Source organism: Branchiostoma belcheri, unplaced genomic scaffold, assembly GCF_001625305.1.
Source record: "Branchiostoma belcheri isolate BF01 breed outbred unplaced genomic scaffold, Haploidv18h27 scaffold5, whole genome shotgun sequence".
Lineage (NCBI taxonomy): Eukaryota > Metazoa > Chordata > Leptocardii > Amphioxiformes > Branchiostomatidae > Branchiostoma > Branchiostoma belcheri.
Genome location: NW_017804131.1, coordinates 5,546,906 through 5,567,242, shown reverse-complemented (window position 1 = coordinate 5,567,242; position 20,337 = coordinate 5,546,906). Strand labels below are relative to the sequence as shown.

At 42.8% G+C, this 20,337-nt stretch overlaps 1 protein-coding gene across 1 annotated transcript; it reads left to right on the top strand.

The window, feature by feature from the left end:
- Positions 1–16,124: 16,124 nt before the first annotated feature.
- Positions 16,125–19,242, top strand: LOC109480089 (epithelial membrane protein 1-like). The gene is made up of 3 exons (XM_019782244.1): positions 16,125–16,614; positions 18,085–18,246; positions 18,850–19,242. Exons 1-3 carry the CDS (start codon positions 16,434–16,436, stop codon positions 19,047–19,049), a joined length of 543 nt encoding a protein of 180 aa, XP_019637803.1. The 5' UTR covers positions 16,125–16,433; the 3' UTR covers positions 19,050–19,242.
- Positions 19,243–20,337: the final 1,095 nt, after the last annotated feature.

The window sequence follows — 20,337 nt, the reverse complement described above, 5'->3', positions numbered from 1 at the left end:
GGGGTTCGGGGGGGTTCGCCCCCACAAGGCTCAAAGGTCCACTTTTTGGTCCACATTTTATGTAAAGGTCCAAGATGTTCTTGAAAAGATAGACTGGAATCGTAGAAAAACTGCTCCCTTTGTCATTGAATAAAAATTTATCTCTGATTTATTCTTTGAAATCCTCTCAAAAACGCACGAAATGCCATTTTAGAAGGTTCATTTTTCAACATTTTCCGGGGGAGCATGCCCCCGGACCCCCCTAGGAACCTCTCGCCTTCGGCGCTCGCTGTCCTTCAAGCAGTGGAACGAACCCCCCCCCCCCCATTCAAAATCCTGGCTACGGGCATGATTTAGTATGCATCACGAGTTTTCATGATTTGTAGTCAACAATATGGGTGAGTCAAAATAAATCCCAAAAAAATCCCGATACGTCAGTGAGGGATACAGGATCATCCTGTTATTGAAATATGGGGAATTAATTGCATTTATGATGACAGAAAGGCATTACTCCAAACGGCCCAGTAATCGAACATCGATATCTTGGCGTCCGACATGGAGAACAAATAGGTCCTTGAAAGTGATTACAGCTTTAGTTTCAGACTTTCATGACATTATAACAAAACAAAATGACTCTTCTGCCTTATGGGATGCGAAGAAAATCGTTGGGTTCTGAGCCCATAATCTGCTTTACTCACTACAGTACCTGACGTAAGCCTGGCTTGGGACTACGGAAATGCCAGTTACGTATATCTGGGGGGTAGGTGAGACACTCACATGTCCCGTAAGACAATGGAAGTGTAGACAGTTCAACTACTATCTAGACTTTTTTTTACTTGAAGTGTCGCTACTTGGAGACCAAATTTTGATTTGTTGAGTAGTTGTTGACGAAACAATACATGTATAACATATAGAAAGTTTAATTGCAATTACAAACAACATAAGCAAGAAAATACAGTGGTATGTGAGACTATATCTACGTCTAGCATTATACTATATTCTACAACATACATGGTACTAGTTTTACCTGGTTTGACTTCTTCTTGTTAGGCAATGGAAGACGAATTTACCCACTTCTTCTATAATATGTGGGTTCTTTGATTTTAGTAGTAAAATTGTTTTTTCGTGGTAGGGAATGATGGGGAAGTAAGGGAGCATTTTGGAAACGGTGGTAAATAATTGTTTTCTGATGTCGTCATAAAATGGACATTTAGAGATAAAATGAATTTCGTCTTCCACTGCATTTGAGGACATATGTAACGGGAGGGAATGACCACGGCAGGTTGTTTCGGCACGCGTGCACTGTGATAATTGTGACCACAACTTGTGACCAACAACCAACCAAGGTTGGCTGATGTTCGGGAGCAGGCCACGCCTACCATCCTATGCAAATCGAATTGAATTTGAGTTAAATTTGAGTCAAATTTGACTTCCAATCACGTCCCGACTACTGCTGACCTTCTCACACCCACCAACCAACTACCGACCAACCATGGCCAAACCTTGAGTCTAACCCAAATGTTTTTCAATATTTTGAAACATTCGCCAGACGTAGCCGAACAGTAGCCGACCTCGCCGAACACCAGCCGACCACAGCCAACCTTGATCCCAACCTACCATGGTCGGGGGGAGTTCGGGGGGCCATATTCGGCTCTGTGTGAATGAGGCTTTACATACAGCATCTATAGCTTGATGTATATGAATCAGAACTTAATGGTACATAAACAAAGACTCTGTGGATGAGATTAGCGCTTCAACCTGTTTTCAGCCTCCCCGATCAAATGATGATCGACCATAACCGACATTGCTTGCTGCCAAGTCACAAGTTCGGTATATCGAGAAAATCATTGTTTTCGAGATACATGTAGGATGGAAACTACAAGTTTGTGTGTACAGATCAATGCGATGTTGCATATCTCTCTCTCTCTCTCTGAATTAACATTGTGTGGACCCAGTACCAAAGGGCTATGGCAGTCAGGGCCTTAAACACCATATTCACTATGACTAAAAGCACGGCATTTTAAGCCATGTTCTTCGTAGTTAAACACCAAGACGTTATATAGGGTCATTTAATCAGGGACGTTATATTGGGCTATTTGGAGTAATGCATTTCTGTCATCATGAATGCATTTAAATCACCATATGCCAATAGCAAGATGGTCGTTATACAATGTACGTAGACAATCTAAACATCTTCGACTTGCATCAACGCCGCGTATATATGTCCTCATCTGTGTTACAAAGTGCTCCAACGGCCACGCTCTAATATTTTGTCAGCAAGAAGACATTAAAGCTGTGTGCTAATCTCCAAGCAGATCCCTCTCGGTGGCAAAAAGACAGTATCAAATGGGCCAGACAGTATCCATTAGCCAGAGAAGGTCCGCGGCCACCGACGAGTGGTGGGGTTCAGGACAAAAAAAAGCCATATATAAAAATGTAACGATCATTCCCCCACAACCTCTGCTTGGAGAGTTGCTGTGTGCCACTTACCTGTGCATGCATTCGACTAGCAGGGAACACAGCATCAAAACAGTCCGCCGCTCAGCTGTACGTAGCGTCCCCATGCCTACCCACGTTGGCTGCTGCTACTGAATTTACGGCAAATTTGTGGAACTCCGTTGTAGTCTGTCCTATATCGTAGTCTGCGAATGTACAGGCCGCTGAAGCACAGATAGTCTAGCGGCCGCTACGGTAATAAAAACCGCTGACTGGGCGTGATAAAGTTGAGATCGAACCGGCCCCCACAGTCGCCCGAACCTGTACCAGAGCCGGCAGAAACCGATAGCGTAGTAGTCACGGCATGCTGGATAACTCACATTAGATCGCGTACCGGGCTGCCATTGGTCACTGCAAGCAGACGTTACTCGTCGGGTTAACGGCACAGTTTTCAAGCACTCTCGAGGAATGATGGGGCTGTAAATTTGGACAGAGAGTCATGAAATACCGTAGGGATGTTGGAGGAAACGGCTACCATTTAAATGGGCCCATGAAAAGAGTAGACAGCTCGTATATATCGCTGTAAACAGCCTGTCGCACAGCTATAACTACAGTTAATGTTGTAGATCTGTGGCGTAATAGGGACAAGAGGCCACAGATAGGAGAGACGCGTAGCTTATACCCGACTACAACGATGAACTCCCACACCACCCCTCCTGTTCCTATCATTGTTCGCTATGCTATACTGTGTCGTGCTAGCCTTATTTGAATTTTGCGGCCCAAGAAGTTTGGATGGGCCAAAGACGAGTCCATATTAGTGACACGCTTTCGTTTGGACTTCGCCAGCAAATTTTAATGTTCCAGTCCATTCTGCAGTTCGAAAACCGACCCTCGCCATCGACGGTGAAAATACGAGCATACTTTTTACATGGCAGTGGGCCGACAAATCTCATGCTTTGTGTTCACTCTTGATCTAATCATCTGATATGGCCCCTCTATGCATGACTGCCATGATGTGGTTTGATGCACACAGACGATAAAGGTTAGAACTACACGGAGGGCGATCTTTTCTTCACCCTAACGTGATGAAGTCAACGTCAACTTTATTTAGATATCTGCCTTTGGACTCATATCTGACGATGTACATCGAACTTTCATTTCGTACCCTAACCCATTCTAACTCCATGCCTAACCCTAGAGTCCCTTTAGGCACGATCCAAATTTACCGGCTCGCTGGGGTTCATATAAACCTGACTTGGGGTCAATGCCCTTCTCCTGAGTTCACTGTAACTCATAAGTATACAGCGTAACGTCCGTAATATAAGAGTCCCGTGTAGCAACATTCTGACAGGCAATGTTTGACCTAAATGGTCTGTCTGTATATGGAGATGATTGGCACGCTTGAAGCACCGTAATGGGGCTGTTTTATAGTTTCTCTCCTGCCGATTGTCCTCCCGGTAATTGTAACACCATTTCCCACACGGCAAGGTGCCACTTCTGACACGACAGGGGATATTATAAGCCAGGATAACTGTAGCGGAACCCTTAGTGAGTAGCGGCGATGGCATATTATCCGTGCCGCTGGGGCCTTTGAAAGTAATGGCATACGGTCAGATTTATGACAAGCATTGCGTACAATGCACAGAAGTTTTTATAATGACTGTTTCAGGGAAACAATGCCTTAGATGTGAGACATTACCATAGTCTCGAGCCGCTCCAGTGTGAACCATTCAAAATATAGCGTTATCACTCACGTGACTATGACGTAAGTGTTGTCCGCCATGTTGGATGGTCAAACCTGGAGGTTACCAGACAAACTTGAATAGGTTATGTATACGTAAATTGCAAACACGTAGATGTACATTTATATCATTTTCTGAGTGTATTTCAATTTTCTGGGCTACTTCAATTTTCTGGCCTACTTCCATTTTCTTGGATACTTCCATTTTCTGTGGGTACTTCTATTTTCTGTGGGTACTTCTATTTTCTGTGGGTACTTCTATTTTCTGTGTGTACTTCTATTTTCTGTGGGTACTTCTATTTTCTGGGCTACTTCCATTTTCTGTGTGTACTTCTATTTTCTGTGGGTACTTCTATTTTCTGGGCTACTTCCATTTTCTGTGTGTACTTCTATTTTCTGTGGGTACTTCTATTTTCTGGGCTACTTCCATTTTCTGGGCTACTTCCATTTTCTGGGCTACTTCCATTTTCTGGGCTACTTCTATTTTCTGGGCTACTTCCATTTTCTGGGCTACTTCCATTTTCTGGGCTACTTCTATTTTCTGTGTGTTCTTCTATTTTTTGTGGGTACTTCTATTTTCTGGGCTACTTCCATTTTCTGTGGGTACTTTTATTTTCTGGGGTACTTCCAGTTTCTGTGCTACTTCTATATAGGTCTGACTCTTCTCTAACACTCTATATATGAAGTCGTTGAGACGGTGCATGTGATTCAGGACCGTTCGCCGTTGAGTCATACCTTGTGTGGGTCAGTAAATCGATGGCCATTCTAGCATAGTCAGCAAGATAGAAACTTTTTCAATTGCGCTCTCCAATAAAGAATGGCGCGACAATTCTCGGAGGTGATTTTTCTAACCCCACGAAGCTTCTTCAAAGTGCAGGACGAACTACCGAAACTGGTGGTTTTGCCAAGTAACTGTCCGTGCCGCTGAAGACAGATGTTCAGGACCATTCCCTGGCGTGCACCACTGATACAACGGTTTAAAAAACAAAGCGTTGACCTAATTGTTGTGAATGTAGCAAATATTGATAAACTGTAAATTACGACAGGTGCGGTGCAAGACCATCTACCCTTGATGACACTGAGCCACAGCCGCGCTTTATCAACATGGCGCAAAACCCCTCAACTCATTTTTCTGTGGAGCCTGCGATCCCTGCAAATGACTTTACTGCTGGCTGGGATAATGTATCCGTATACAGGACATCGATCAGGTCTTGGTGCTTTATCTACAGAATGTGTAACTGGCCTTATTTGGTGTAACATTGACTGACACATGGAGACGGTTTCTTAAATAACATCGAAGGACCTGTCACACCTACTCCCTATCAACCTCAAAACTCATATAGATCAATGTGTGTGTGTGTGTGTAAGTGTGTGTGTGTATGTGTGTGTGTGTGTGTGTGTGTGTGTGTGTGTATGTGTGTGTGTGTGTGTGTGTGTGTGTGCGTGTGTTGGTGTGTGGGTGTTTGTTTCTGTGTGTGCGTCTGTGGCTGTGCCGATGTGATGCGGGTGTGTATATGATATGTATATGTATATGTGTATGTATATGTGTATGTATATATACGAATGAGACCATGAAATATACATCTTTGTAAACACTGAGTGATTTGTTTTTCTCCTTTGTATCAAGTTTATACGTGCTTTTACAAAGCCACGGGTTATATGGGATGTACACGCGTGCGTTTTACAGATAGACGGCATAAAAGTGTGCCAAACTTCCAAATTATTGGCGTTGCCATATCTTTTTTATGTTCCTGTGTCAGCCCGTGATTTCAACTCGACCTATCCAACTCTTCAATGCCAACTGGTATTTCACCTTTCAGCTTTCGTCTTATCTAAAGATATTCTCTCCGCCAACTCCGCGTAGATATCGATCAAGCTGAACCCATGTGGAGGGGAGAGCACCGAAATAACTCTCTTAAAATGGTCGTTGCGAGGCCCCCTGTCTAATTCTCCCCGCATTTTGCACACTTATCTGGGGCATTTATCAGCGAGCGTAGTAAAGAATGGCGAATCGTTATCTGAGTCGACTAACCCTTCACCTATAACAACTCCCCTGGGCCGGGCAAACAACCGCCGTTTCCACTCCTGTCCTGACCTTCTGACACCCCGGCACTTCGAGCCGCTCCGACGCTCATTTCATCGTCTTCAAGCGTTGTTTATGTTAATCTGGGACGATAGATCGAGTATGGTGGGTACACCCAGCCTCCTTTCTGGGACAAACCTGATTGATCTCAGGAGAGTGTGGCTGGCTGGTAACAAGGACATTTCTTTCAAAGATTCCAACTTTTTCACTCAACATCACAAGACACATGTTCAGATTATGTTGTTTATGTTAATCTGAGACGATAGACCGAGTATGGTGGGCACATTCGGACTCCTTTCTAGGACAAACCTGATTGATCTCAGGAGAATTTAGCTGGCTGGTAACAAGGACTTTTCAGAGAGTCCAACTCTTTTAGTCAACATCACAAGACACAACTTTCTTTCAGCTGTTTATGTTAATCTGACACGATAGACCGAGTATGGTGGGTACATTCAGCCTCCTTTCTAGGACAAACCTGATTGATCTCAGGAGAATTTTGCTCTCTGGTAACAAGGAATTTTCAAAGAGTCCAACTTTTTCACTCAACATCACTAGACACATGTCCAGATTATGTTGTTTATGTTAATCTGGGACGATAGACCGAGTATGGTGGTAACATCCAGCCTCCTTTCTATGACAAACCTGATTGATCTCAGGAGAATTTTGCTCTCTGGTAACAAGGAATTTTAAAAGAGTCCAACTCTTGTACTTAACATCATAAGACACAAGTTTTCTTTCAGATTATGTTGTTTATGTTAATCTGAGACGATAGATCGAGTATGGTGGGCACATTCGGCCTCCTTTCTAGGACAAACCTGATTGCTGTCAGGAGAGTGTGGCTGGCAGCCAGCTGCGCTGGTGACAAGGACTTTTCAAAGAGTCCAACTCTTTCCACAAGACACAAGTTTTCTTTCAGATTATGTTGTTTATTTTAATCTGACACGATAGACCGGGTGTGGTGGGTACATTAGGTCTCCTATCTAGGACAAACCTGATTGATCTCAGGAGAGTGTGGCTGGCGCCTGGCTGATAACAAGGACTTTTCAGAGTCCAATTTTGTAGTCAACATCAAAAGACACAAGTTTTCTTTTAGATTACACAAGGGAAGCTTATGATCAGCGCGGAAGTTGCCAGATAGTTCAGTCTCACTTGGCAAATGTAATCCTAAGTAACGACTAAGCCTATGATGTTTTAGTTTGATAAATGTTGTTATGGAAGTTTTTCATCCAGCATTTAGTTCTGATCCACGAACTGTTACTAAAAGGTCTTAGATAGAGTGCCACTCGTTTGCTCTTAGTGTCTCAGCCGAGAGACGTAATGTTGACAGAGATTTTGCACATAGATTTTTAACGATATGCGTATCGCTGTTTTTCATCGTGTATGTAGACATGTACAATAGATTATAGATGGTCTTCCCGATCCTCAAAATTAAAGATCATACTAGTTGACCAAACCTTTCGTCGTTTGTAATCTTGGACAATCTTACTGGTACTTCTTCGAACTCTCCTATGTATGCAGACCCCATTGAGCATTCTATTTATTAACTACATGCATGTGTAGACGTGCTTCGAATGATGTCCTGTATTCTGATATATCGTGCGCTAGTTTGTACTTGTTTTATCTGAACAGCCATCAGATTTCGGTTTGAAAAATCTACTTAAAAAGCTTCTTTACGCAGGGGACGCCAATAGAGAAAAGAAGCCACCTTGGCTTTTGTAAGATCGGATCAAGGATCAATTTAGGAAAAACGTTACCTCATCCAAGAAAAAAAGCACATCACCCAAGGTCATGGTACGACTGGTTTGGGGATTATCCTTTGTGAATAGCTTAACGTTAACGTTCCTCCCACAACGGAGACAACTCTGTATTAGATCGATTTGCAGCGAACAAAACAGTCGAGCGGGATTACAGTATTAACTCTGGCATTCAGGGTTTACTGTTTTCTTATCTTTCCCGCCACCTTGGAGTCAAGTCACTTCTGACAACACTCACGGTGGATTAACAGATGATGAACTTAACTGCACAAGTCTAATGCTGGCTTTCAACATTTCTTTGCTGACCGTGATTAGTATGTAATGCGTATGACCACGCAACTCCATCGTCGAAGATGCGGCTATGCTATTTTTCTATTACAGACAATGCCTCTGCGTCATCTAGCGATCTTTTTGCGAACTGTAGTTCTGACAACCCGCACAGTGGATTAACAGATGATGAACTTAACTGCACACGTCTAATGCTGGCTTTCAACATTTCTTTGCTGACCGTGATGAGCATGTAAGGCGTATGACCACGCAACTCCGTCGTCGAAGTTGCGGCTTGCTATTTTTTTCTATTACAGACAATGCATCTGCGTCATCTAGCGATCTTTTTGGCGACGCCTCAGGGGCGGAGGCATTTTTACAGTATATTACGATCAAGCTGAAAGAATTTAGAAAATTTTACGAATGCATTCCCTGGGGAATTGGTTTTGAGGTAGCGTCCGGCCTTATGTCTTCGGACCCAGCAGGAAAGGCCTATGTTACCATGCATGCAAAAAGCACCTTTTCGGGCAAACTGTGCCTTTTTGCACACAGAAAATTAATGATTATCTTTATTGATATTTCAAATATGTTTTCTTCTATCAAGAAAGAACAAATTTTGTTGCTCATAAGAAAGAACAAGGTGCAGCATATTCAAGCTTATAATGCTTCAAATATGTTTTTAGTTTCAACTATATGATGCTGGTCGTTTTTTTATAACTTACCTGTGTGATACATGTAATAGTGATGTTTTGTGTAAGGAATTTTATTCACTTGTGTGTTTTCTATGTAACACACAATGTATGCATGTTTGTGTCAGTCTTGCTTTTTTATTATTTTTTTCTTTGCTTTCACGATGCTGTTCCACGACTGGGTTTCGTGCTAGCCAGTAAATTCCTGCTGTAGTCTGCATCTCAGGGTGGACATGCCGAAGTCTGCCTGTGGTATAAAGAGAGAAAAGAGCATAAATGAATCTATGCCAACTTTGACCAGCTAGGACTAACTTAAATCAACAATATTTTGGGTCATGCTTTACACATAAATGTAAATATGCAATGTGAGTCGATTAATTAAAAGAATGCAATGAAGCGGACACATAAATACACCCTTTTCTGGCAATGAAATTTGCGACATCATGAAGTATACATGCCGTGTGAGATTTTCTGCTGCCAGGTAATATATATAATTTCATTATGACTAGCATATGTGCCAGACCCTAGCACTTAGAACAAGGAGCTTACCTCCTCGCTTAGGAGAAAGAAAGTGTTTTTTTTTTTAGTCTCTCGATCGGGCATCTATATCGCCCAACACGCCCCAGTTTCGGAGCTGGCATCCTTCTTCAATTTATCTAGAGTATCTATTCTGGGTTCCGGGCGTGTGGTTTCCCCGACTGAATGGAGTATCGTGTCACAGGGCCTGGCACCCAGGCTACACTGTTTTCCCAGCAATGACATCATAGTAAACATGTTACCGTATTTCAAAAGTCACACAGCTTATTGTGAAAGAAGTACTATATAGAGATGCGAACATTGCTTAACCATCGTGATTATGAACACTATTGCATAAAATAAGGATTGTTAGGCACTCACCTGGTATTTTGTTCCACTTTTTGATTGTATTCTTGAGTAACTGTTGTGTTTGTCGTCATGTAGAGCTGAAAGAAACAATGTAGTACTGGTTAGCTAAGTTTGTTGCATGCTAGGGTCGCGTTATTCAGCATAGTTCTTCAGCGTTCAGCGTGACCACGATGTGAAACTTGGACCTTATTATGTTGGGATGTCAGCAGGTAATCTACACATATGTACAGAATACGCGGAAATAATATCAACTTGCAATTGTGTGAATAGTATTATTGTTAAAACCAAAATGGCGTTGACCTAGAGATGAGTATATGACGTACTGAAACCTTCTCCGTGCACTGAGATGGTCTCCACTGTTCGGAACCCCGAGTCGTTGGCAGGTGCGGGCAGTTTAGCGCGGACAGGGCATAACCTTATATGCCAGCACCGGTGTTCAGTGTAGAACAGTAGGGTATCCCTCGCTGCATCTCTGAGATTTACTGGAAAGACAAGAAAAACCAACGCCCGGGGTTACTGGACAGAAGAGCCTTGACGTAGAGAATTGAGGGTAAGACCGGAAAACCCCGGCGGAACTTGGCGTCAGGTGGCTCAAACTTTACATAAACCAGCAGCTAAAAACGAGCAGCTATTAAAACAATTCACTAAAACACTGATCGTCGATACCTGATAAAGACAACCAGCTGGATCTGTAATGAAATACTGACCAAATTCTGCAAGCAAAATGGACGGAATAAACCACACAAAGAACAAGATGAGTGAAGTCAGCACTGCCCGCCCGCCCAGGGGTATTTTACCGGGTCAGTTACAGGACGCGTACGACAATGATTAGAAAGGCCAGCTGGAAAGATCTGACATATCAGCAGAGTTTGGCTGGGGCCTACAAAATATCCCTAAGCCACTCATTTGAACACAAGGGTTTTGTCGGAAAGAGGAGTCCGAGAATATCAAGTAAAGCCGAAAAACTTGATCCCGGTGGAAGTTAACGTCAAGTGGCACACATTTTTAATGCGTAATAAACTTAAATTCCAACGTCTCTGCACTCGTGCGGTAACCAGCCAACAAGCAACTTTAAACTTTCTCTAATTATAGCTAACTCCGAGTCAGTGATCAACAATGACGTATCGATCAGTCATGATATAACAACACCTAAATTCTGACACCGGAACTTTGAAGACACAACCAAGAACTTAATTTCTAACATCACACAAATAAAACGTTCAAGTCACGCTGACTATGACGCTAACTATGATGGATACTCTGCCCGGCCATCGAATCCGTAAACAATAATTTGTAATTCTTATCGTAAAAGCGAACTCACCAAAATTTCCCAAAACCACTGCGAGTGATACATGTACTAGGGTTAGTAGAACCGTTCCTCCATGGCAGTAATTATAGGACTGAATCTTTGTCGGTGATAAATAGCACACATAGTGATGTCCCATTTAGAACCACAATAAGGAAATACCCTGGGACATGACGACAACATAGCGAGATCCAAGAACACCAGAATAACATAGAAAAAGTTATAGAAATCTAGAAAAAGTCTGCTTGAAAGATACCAAGAATTCCGAACAGAAATAGGGGAAAGTTTACTAAACATACATATACAGAACACGAAGTACATACAAGTCTCGTACAGAAAAAAAATAGAGACTGGGTACTAGTACAACAACTAGCAGACGTGACACTGCAAAAACACGGCTTTGATTGCAAAATTTAGACTGATACGATTATGGCACATTTATAACATTAGGAAGTAACATTAAAGCATACATTTTTAATAGCTTCAACCGGTCCTTCGTAGGTTCCTCTGTACCTCTACGGTTTGTGACCGGTAACCAGGTAAACAGTGTAAAACTATAACAAACAGATTTTAGAAACCAACTAAGTTTAAGACCTTACCTATTTTGTTCCAAGTAAAAATCCACGCTGACCAAGCCGGCTGCCGCGGCGCGCTTCCCCTGTCTAGTCCGGTGACCATACCAGCGGAGCTCCCCGGTAATTCCTCGGTGCTGCGCCGCCGGTGCCGGCCAGTGGAGATCGTGCCCGGAGCCCCGGCCGGTGGAAAGTGCCCGGGCCCCGCGCCCCGCGCCCGGCGGGAACCAAAAGCTTTGGGGCCCGGGAGGGTTCTGGCAACTGGTGTCCTCAAACTCCGATCTGAACCTCCGAGCCGGCAGTTGACCCTTTTAAAGTCGGGACTTACATCGATCATTATTTAGACATTGTAACTAGGGGCGTCCTATAGTCTGGGACCGTTGATTGGTGAATACAAAATGTCATTGATTATTTTAATTGTAATATTGAGATGAGAAAACTGTTTCCCTGACACAGCAAACAGACCGCGGGTGAAAAGGGTGAAAAGTTCAAGCCATTGACCTACTTTCGCCTATCCAAGAAGGCTACACTATAACGTAATAGATAACCTTCTTTGCCTGTCTGAGCGCAGTGAGAGCGAAGGTATGTTTCGCAGGAAATAAGAAATTAGGTGTTCGTTACCACTGTCCCGATGTCGAAATGAAAGTAGATTTGTTACGTTTCGGGACGATTGGAAAATTGACTGGAGTCCATCTCGATCCTTGGAAGCGGAATTCACTTCCGGCTTCTGCTAGCAGGCGGCAACCCATAATACCCTGACAAACATTTGACCAATCAGCAACCGCATGCTGTTGCAAGCATTACGTCATGTTTTATTTCGGTCATTTTCGGTAGAAATCGCTCCCCGCGATTCGGCTGTTCAGAAGGGTGTCGGAACCATGTGTTTTCCAATAAGGTCAACCCAATGTTTGAATTTTCTCGTGACTTACTGTAAAATTTTGAGATTTAGCAGGGTACAAATCCGAAGGGTTTTAAAGAAACACAATACATTCGAAGACTCACCAAACAGTCGCTTGTACATTTACCGAGTGGGGTGGTAACTTGGGAGTAACTTGGGACTAAACTTTACAGAATTACATGAAGTTAACGTTTACCGCTCTGCCGCCTACGGGAGATGCACTCAGAGTTACATGAAGTTAACTCCAAGTTCATGGACCGGACCCCAGTCTATTATTACTCGCCATACCATACATACTCTGTGTGTTAAGCCATTTGTTCAACCTTTATGACAGTGCACGTAGATTTCATGATGAAGGAAAGGTTTTTCCAAACTTTTTTTAGTCGCACGCTCGCATCATAATGTTGTTCCCAGAGGACGTCATCCATATAATCAATCAACATGGCAGACGAAGGTTGTGCTTATTACGAAGGTCGTAACAGATAGAAACGGCAACTTCAGGAGTAATTAGGTCTTCAAGATGCTGGCGGATATTACCGTGAACAATTTTGTAGAACATAGACAAAGAATGACGACGATCCCAAAGTGTTTCCCAAACTAGTTCTGCAAGGAGAGAGGAATCTCCGTCATGCCGATGGGATCGTTCCCGAGCCAGCCGGCGCCGATCTCGTGGAACTCCGGCCGAAAATATAAACCCACGTAAGATTTTTTTCCATTATAAAATTATAATATTTGAAATGGTCCGCAAGCCGTGAACGTTCTTGATCGTCGTAACGTAACGTGATAACATAATTGTTGCACCTGGACTGATGGTAGGTTCTAATGCACTTCCGGCTTGAGTTGAACTCAGAAATATTCAACAAAGATGATCCATGCCGTTACAAAGGTTCACTTAAATAAATTGTTATCAATATTTCATTTCGTATCACAACTCTTTTTAAATCGTTAAATGCAACAGGAAATTACTTTGTAGCGGGCTGTATGTGTCAGTACGACGTAAAAATGCCAGTTAGATGTACTCGACTGTTCGGCACGCAGCAATGATAGGGGCGGAGTTATAAATGTAGTCTTTGAAAATCTTACCGCCGCCCGGTGGGTGGGATCCGCCGGTAGGTCTGTGTACGTGCCGCTGCCCTTGGCAACACATCGTGGGAACCCACAGCTAGAGCGGGAAGCCAGCCTGTGTCGCCACGTGCACGGGCCTGCACGTACCGAATTGTCACAGTTTCTTTTGATCGGCGTGAACAAGGGCGTAAATTAAAATAAACTTTGAATCATGCTGCGCCCGTTGTCTTGTGCACGCCGATCCTTTTCCCCTGCAAAGTACACATACAGCTGAAGAACGAAGAGAGGGTCGTGGCAGCGCTGAGGACAGCTTTCCAGAACCTTGGCCCCGAGAAGGAAGTATTTCTTTCCTCTGAACAGACTCAGTTTTACGGAGTACAAATTAATACATATTTGAAGTGTACATTATTCCTTTGATTTTGTGACAAAAACATCAAACTATCACATTACGAGAGATTATTTGAAACGCAGTCAAACTTTTCACTCACCCCTGTTATAAATCGCAAGTCCCAGTAGCCTTTTGCAGTTTCAAATTCTAAATACGGTAGCACTTCTACACCCACAGTAGCATCAACGCGGGGGTGACGTCTTGCAAATCGGCTGCGGCCAGCGATGAAAACAAGCCCCGACACGAAACCTTTCCCGCTACCAGTTATCATGCAATCATGTATATAGTACACGGCCTAAAACGATTTGTTTCTAGAACTAACTGTTTTTAAGAATACATATACTACATGTACATGTCCACAGTGGCACCGGCCGTGCACAGAAGGGGTGCGTACTTTATTCGGGAATTTACGGTGAACCCATGGACCGCGTTTCACTATTTTATCTCTAGGGGCGAAATTAGTGTAGTGTTGAAGATACCAGTGTACTTATACATTTCAGTGTTATATTCACTGTATTAGTTGGATCACTAATTATAAAAATCCATGAAAAAATTAAAAGACATTAAAAATATTAAGTGAATCCCTATCTAGCGATTCAAATTTTTTAACTGCAAGAAACACAGCATAAATTTGCCTGGGCCTAACTGATTTTGGACCCCTGGCGGCTTTCCTGGCACTGTAGCAGAAATTATAAATTCTTTCCAAATTATATGTGTACGTGTATGAAAAGAACGATTTATCAAGAACGAAACAGGTAAACACAAAATCGTCGCCTGTGTTTTTTTAAAAACATCATACTTGTTGCGAACTGTAGTCTGCATTCAGTGGAGAAGAACTTGCATCATCATAACGTACGGCCAGTTGACAACAGAGCTTGGGAAATACTGGAATGCGCTTAGGCCATGTTGATTTGATTATATAGATGGCATCCCCTGGGAACCCCAAAACTGACGCGAGCGTGCGAATAAAAAAAGTTTGGCAAAAAAAGTTTCCTTCATATCGAAATCTACGTGGTCATAAAGGTTGAACAAATGACTAAACACACGTATGGTATGACGAATAATAATAGACTCTTCATTTTCATTTCTTCACATTTTCTTCTTTTCCTGAATTGATTTTGGCCTTTTATGACACTGGTATCCATTGGTTTTCCAATACTTTTCTTTTGCAACATACGACATATATCGCTCATTTTGTACGTCTTACAGTATTGTCGAATACTTTTTGGGAGGGGAAACGGACGAAAATTCATGCGCGCGCGGATGTCATCCATATAATCAACATGGCCTTAAACATTAAAAATGATTAGTTCAGTATAAAGGCACATTTATTTGTTTATATTCATTTGACCGTAGTTTCAAACCAGTCTTCCATCTACTAGTTGTTTAAAGCACGTCGGCAGAACGTACTGCACCTGCGCAAATGTACATGTACATAGTACTTCGGCAGAATGTCTCATATAAGGTTGTATTCGCTCATATAAAGTTAGCATTTCGACAGTTGTTTCCAAATGTTGTGTCGGAAAGAATATCCTCTGCAACAGGCAAAATTTTGATGCAACGTTGACCAAAAACCCAACGAAAAACGCGAAAATACGGGGTTCTGCGCAGACGCAGTACGTTTTGCCGACGTGCTTAGTTGTTTAACTTCCTGCGAATCCGCCATGACGTCACGGGTTTGGTATGCCCTTCAAAACATCTTCCCGCGCCTGCGCTCGCAGTGGTGCGTGTTCCGGTGTTAGTGCTGGGTCACGTCACAGGTGAGTCGGCACGAACAATACCCGGCCTACCTGCCGCAGGGGATGGCACTGCAAGCCGCACGGGAACGTACCATCTACACACGGCACGGGGGTGTCACTGGGGGAAACTATTAGAAACAACAACCTGTTAATACTACCACATTGATCAAACCGACCAAACATTCCCAGAAATACGTAGCAATACTGAGAGAAGTCGTTATGGGTTGAAGTTAGCAAGCGAGATGGTTTTATTCTTAGGTTTTGTTCAATTGTTGACAATTCGCACCTGCGTGACAGAGTAGACCCGCCCGTTCTGCAAAACCCGTCCTACCAGTTCCATAACCGACAACAAATTTAACCGTCTGGGAGAAGAGGTGACGGTTTGGGACAAAGCTGACGCCCTTATTTTTCAGTCATCGTGACCTTTTCTGCCATTTTCTGTTGAATTTACCCGCCCGTGAACGTTTGGGTGCAGGGCTTCTCAGGTTACGCGGTTCTTGGATTTTTTTTTGCCGTCCGCCATCTTAGTTCGGACAACCTGCGACAGACAAAGACTGCAGAAGGAAGCCTGCAAACCAAGGTTCCCAGTAGCATTTTTCCAAGGACTGAGTACGAATTCTAACCCCTCAACATGGTACACGGACTAGGCTACCGAATCGCGGGGATTGTGACTGGTTTCTGCGCCTTGGTGTTCGCAGTAGTGGCGATCTCGTCCACTAGCTGGCTGTCCTATGACGGGTACTGGGAGGACGGGCTGTTCCGCCGCTGCTGGTGGGACTGGACGCTAGGCTGCAAACAGATCGGACCAGAAGGTAACTGTACCATATACATCTATAGTTTATAGGCTAATATAGGGGTATTTTTTTTACATGTTATATGATACCCAGAGCGGATCCCTGCCCTTCGTTGACCCACGTCACGGTCCGTCTATCGTGCAGTTTGAATTGTCCCACGACGGAATCCGACATATGTTCACAGGTGGGTGGGGTGGGGGGCTGTCTGGTATTTTCTGTCATTTGTGTTTTCGAAGAACGAACGAAAACCAATGAGCAACAGTAGTCACCCAAGCGTCGATTAAGCGAAAAGATCTGTAACGTACTAAGCAGTTCGAGATGTATATTTAGAAACTTGTAAGAACCCCTCATTATCAGCAAAGTAAGATGCACAGTTATGCGAGCTACCGTGACAATAGGATTAACAAAATAATTTCTCTCGTAATTAGTCATGTGTGCATCTGAAGTATTTTTGTCAACGTCCCTGAATTCGAATATCTTACGCTTGTTTGTGAGATGTTTACGATATGTCGCTCCTAGCCATGGGCAGTTATTGAGCCCTGAGGCGCTGGTTTCAAGTAGTGCTTGTTTTCAATTGTTTGATTTCGCTACTGCACAAACCAAACCAAACATTGACCTTTCGTTGCATTCCTATTTGTAACATCATGGTCTTCATATACGTTATTTCACTTGAATTATAAAACTTTAAAGTGCATTTTTAGGGGTTTGTAGTTTAAATTTCGCGTCATACGTGTAGCTCCGCAGTGCAGATCTTATTCCACAGCGTTCCCAGCTGTAATGGACACTGTTGTTGTGTTTCCGCTAAGATTTTGTGTAAACACCAGAATGGCGGCTGTAATTCCTTTCTGGGTCGGTGAACAGGCGGGGTTGGTCAGACTCTGTAATTACCTGCGGCTGAAGACTCAAGGACTTTTTGTTGGTTTCCCCTAGCCTCTTGTGCAGGCCCCGCGGCGGTGGGGAAGAGTTTTTAACGCGTTATTTAATACAGCCGGCCATCCTACATAGCCGACGAGAGAAGGTTCCATTCCGCCCGTGGGACAGGTTGAGTTTTATCAAGCCACAAGCATCAGGGTAGATGCATGGCGGCTGTAGCCATGTCCCTCCAGGATGTTCTGTTTTCTGCCAGTGCTCTCCAGTCAGTTAAGTTTTAGCATTGGTCATAACAAACTCACAACTTTTTGTTTAGTTCACGCTCGGTTAAACATGGGATTTAGCAATCTCAACTCGATTTAGAAGTGTTTTCTAAAGGTTTGCCATTCCCTGTACCAATTGCAAGCTTAAGATACGTAACCCTAAAGAGTTTTTCTGCTTCTTTGTACTATTGGTCCTTGGAAGTGTGACTTCATCTTTTTAATGCCTTTCAAGGTTCGTAGTCGCCTGTACGATTGTTTGCCGCACTGAATTCATGCTTGATTGTTACTGTTTATTTCTGCATTAAATGATTGTTTTGGTTTTTGATAACAAACATGTTGATTTCTTCCCGCCCAGACCCAGCCGACAGCCGCATGTGGTTCCACGGGGTTCGGTTCTGCGCCCTGTTCGGTCTCCTGCTGGTGTTCGCGGCGTTCATCATGGCGGTGGTAGGCACGGCCAAGCACGGCACGTCCGCCGACAGGCCGCTGGTGTCAGGCATCGTCATGATCGTAGCCGGTACGTATCAGACAATCACCTTATACTGCTGAGGACATATTTCCAAACCCGGGCCCGGCCGGGCAGTCTTACATATGGAACGAAAAGTATTATATAAAAGACAAGAAAGCACAAAAAAGTTGAAAAAATTGATAATGCGCATATTATTGATATACATTGTTGATTTTTAATCGGCCCCGGTTTGGAAATGTGACCTCAGCATAATGGGGCGTTACAAGTGGCCATGCCCAAAACAACATTACCATATACTAGAATTTATGCATATATATCGGATCACTTTAAACGTAAAATAAAAGAAAAAATTCAAGAGCATCATGTTTTGAAGCATATCACTTATATATGTCACTTTTTGTTTTATATGCCATTTGAAAGAGTATATTTTATCCCCTAGTTGTGGTAACTCTATTCATACCATAAATGAGAGACACAATTGAATTTGAATATACGCCAGGTTTCCTAATTTTCTCAAACAGACATTTTATGTGCAGGTCTGTATTAAAAGTTATACAGATTACGACGATTGAACGACGATTATCAATGGATATCTATTAGTCATGCATTATCACACTGCAGTCTTCCATAACTATTCCCTCTCCCATCCAGGTCTCCTGTTGCTGTGCGGTGTGATCGTGTACACAGCCTATACAGGAGACCCCGTGGTCGGGCACATCTCGCACTACGGCTGGTCCTTCATCCTGGAGTGGATCGCCGCCGGGCTGGCCTTTATCTCCGGCGGGCTGCTGGTCAGCGCCTGGGACTCAGGCTACTACTCCTACCCCGCTGACAAGGCAGTCTTAACTTAGACAAGAACGCATAGCCTCTACCAGGCTTCAGAGGCGGCCGGCAAAAGTAGAAATTTGCCGAATAAATAACATACCAGGGGAGTTAGTCCGTTAAAGAGCGGGAATCTGTACTCTTTTAGTGGACTAACTCCTCGACATCTATTTGGCCAATTTCTCCTTTTCCAGCCGCCTCTGGAGCCTGGTATAGGCGAAAGAACTAACACTGTAACATAAGAAATATGGCGAAACCAAGTACACTTTTCGGTCTGGATTTGTTAATGTTTAGAAACAATCATGTAAAAAAAATAATATGTGCAAATCGATGCAGTGCAAAACAATTAATGACTTACTTCATATGTGAATTAACTCAAAACACTGAATATTTCTGGTCTGAAATTTACATATGTGACAAGAAAGACATCTTATGCAGTCTTCATTTTTACAGCCATAGAATAAGTCTAGACAATATTAGTCGTTTTAACTGTCATATATTGTATGTTCGAATTAATAATGAGATACTGGTTTTGGTGGAGGTATTTTTCATACAGGAGATTTGTGTTTGTAAATCTTTTCATAGCAACTTTTTTTTCTTTTGTATCTACATTTTGTATGTTATTTGTAGCTAGAATTTATAGCAATATTTGTGCTAGATAACTGGCTAGAATAGGAAATACTGTAGCGGCCTATAGCCCTGAAATTAAACACTTGAATTCTATCAACATGACTGTTGTGCTTAACATGATTGAAAACCATCGACTAAAAAAATCAGGACGTTATCACGAATACATGTACCTATACCATTGTCCTTACAAATACGACCACATGTTAGTAAGTATAAAGAAAGAATATATTTTACTGCTAATAGAAACAATTGGGAAATCTTCAAGAATTGATTAGGAGAATACGTGTATATTTAAGCTATGAAATGCATGATACTTTGAAAAGTGATTTTGAAAACTTCCATAATTATGGTTGTATATCACGATTAATCGGAAAGAATCCCATATTTATGGGTTCACCACACCACGAAGTGGTGGTGAACCCATATTGCTTTTTCTGATGTTTCTTCTCCTTCTCCTTCTCCTTCTTCTCCTGCCATTTTTTAAAATGGATTCAGCTTCTTCATTTTGGGGCCTAAGGATCTGAAATTTGGTATGGAGGTACAGTGGGCAAATACCCTTAGGCGTTTTTTAAATTTTTGTGATACAGGCTTTTAGAATGGTTTTATTTGAGTTTTTTGGCTGTATTATAGCAAATGTATTACTGTGTCAGTGGGCAGTGTTAACCACATTTGGCATGAGTCATCACA

Excerpts from the sequence above, each read along its gene's own strand:
- LOC109480089 (XM_019782244.1), top strand. The coding sequence starts at position 16,434 with ATGGTACACGGACTAGGCTACCGAATCGCGGGGATTGTGACTGGTTTC. Across the intron at positions 16,615-18,084 it reads CAAACAGATCGGACCAGAAG|ACCCAGCCGACAGCCGCATG; the intron begins GTAACTGTACCA and ends CTTCCCGCCCAG. Across the intron at positions 18,247-18,849 it reads CATCGTCATGATCGTAGCCG|GTCTCCTGTTGCTGTGCGGT; the intron begins GTACGTATCAGA and ends TCTCCCATCCAG.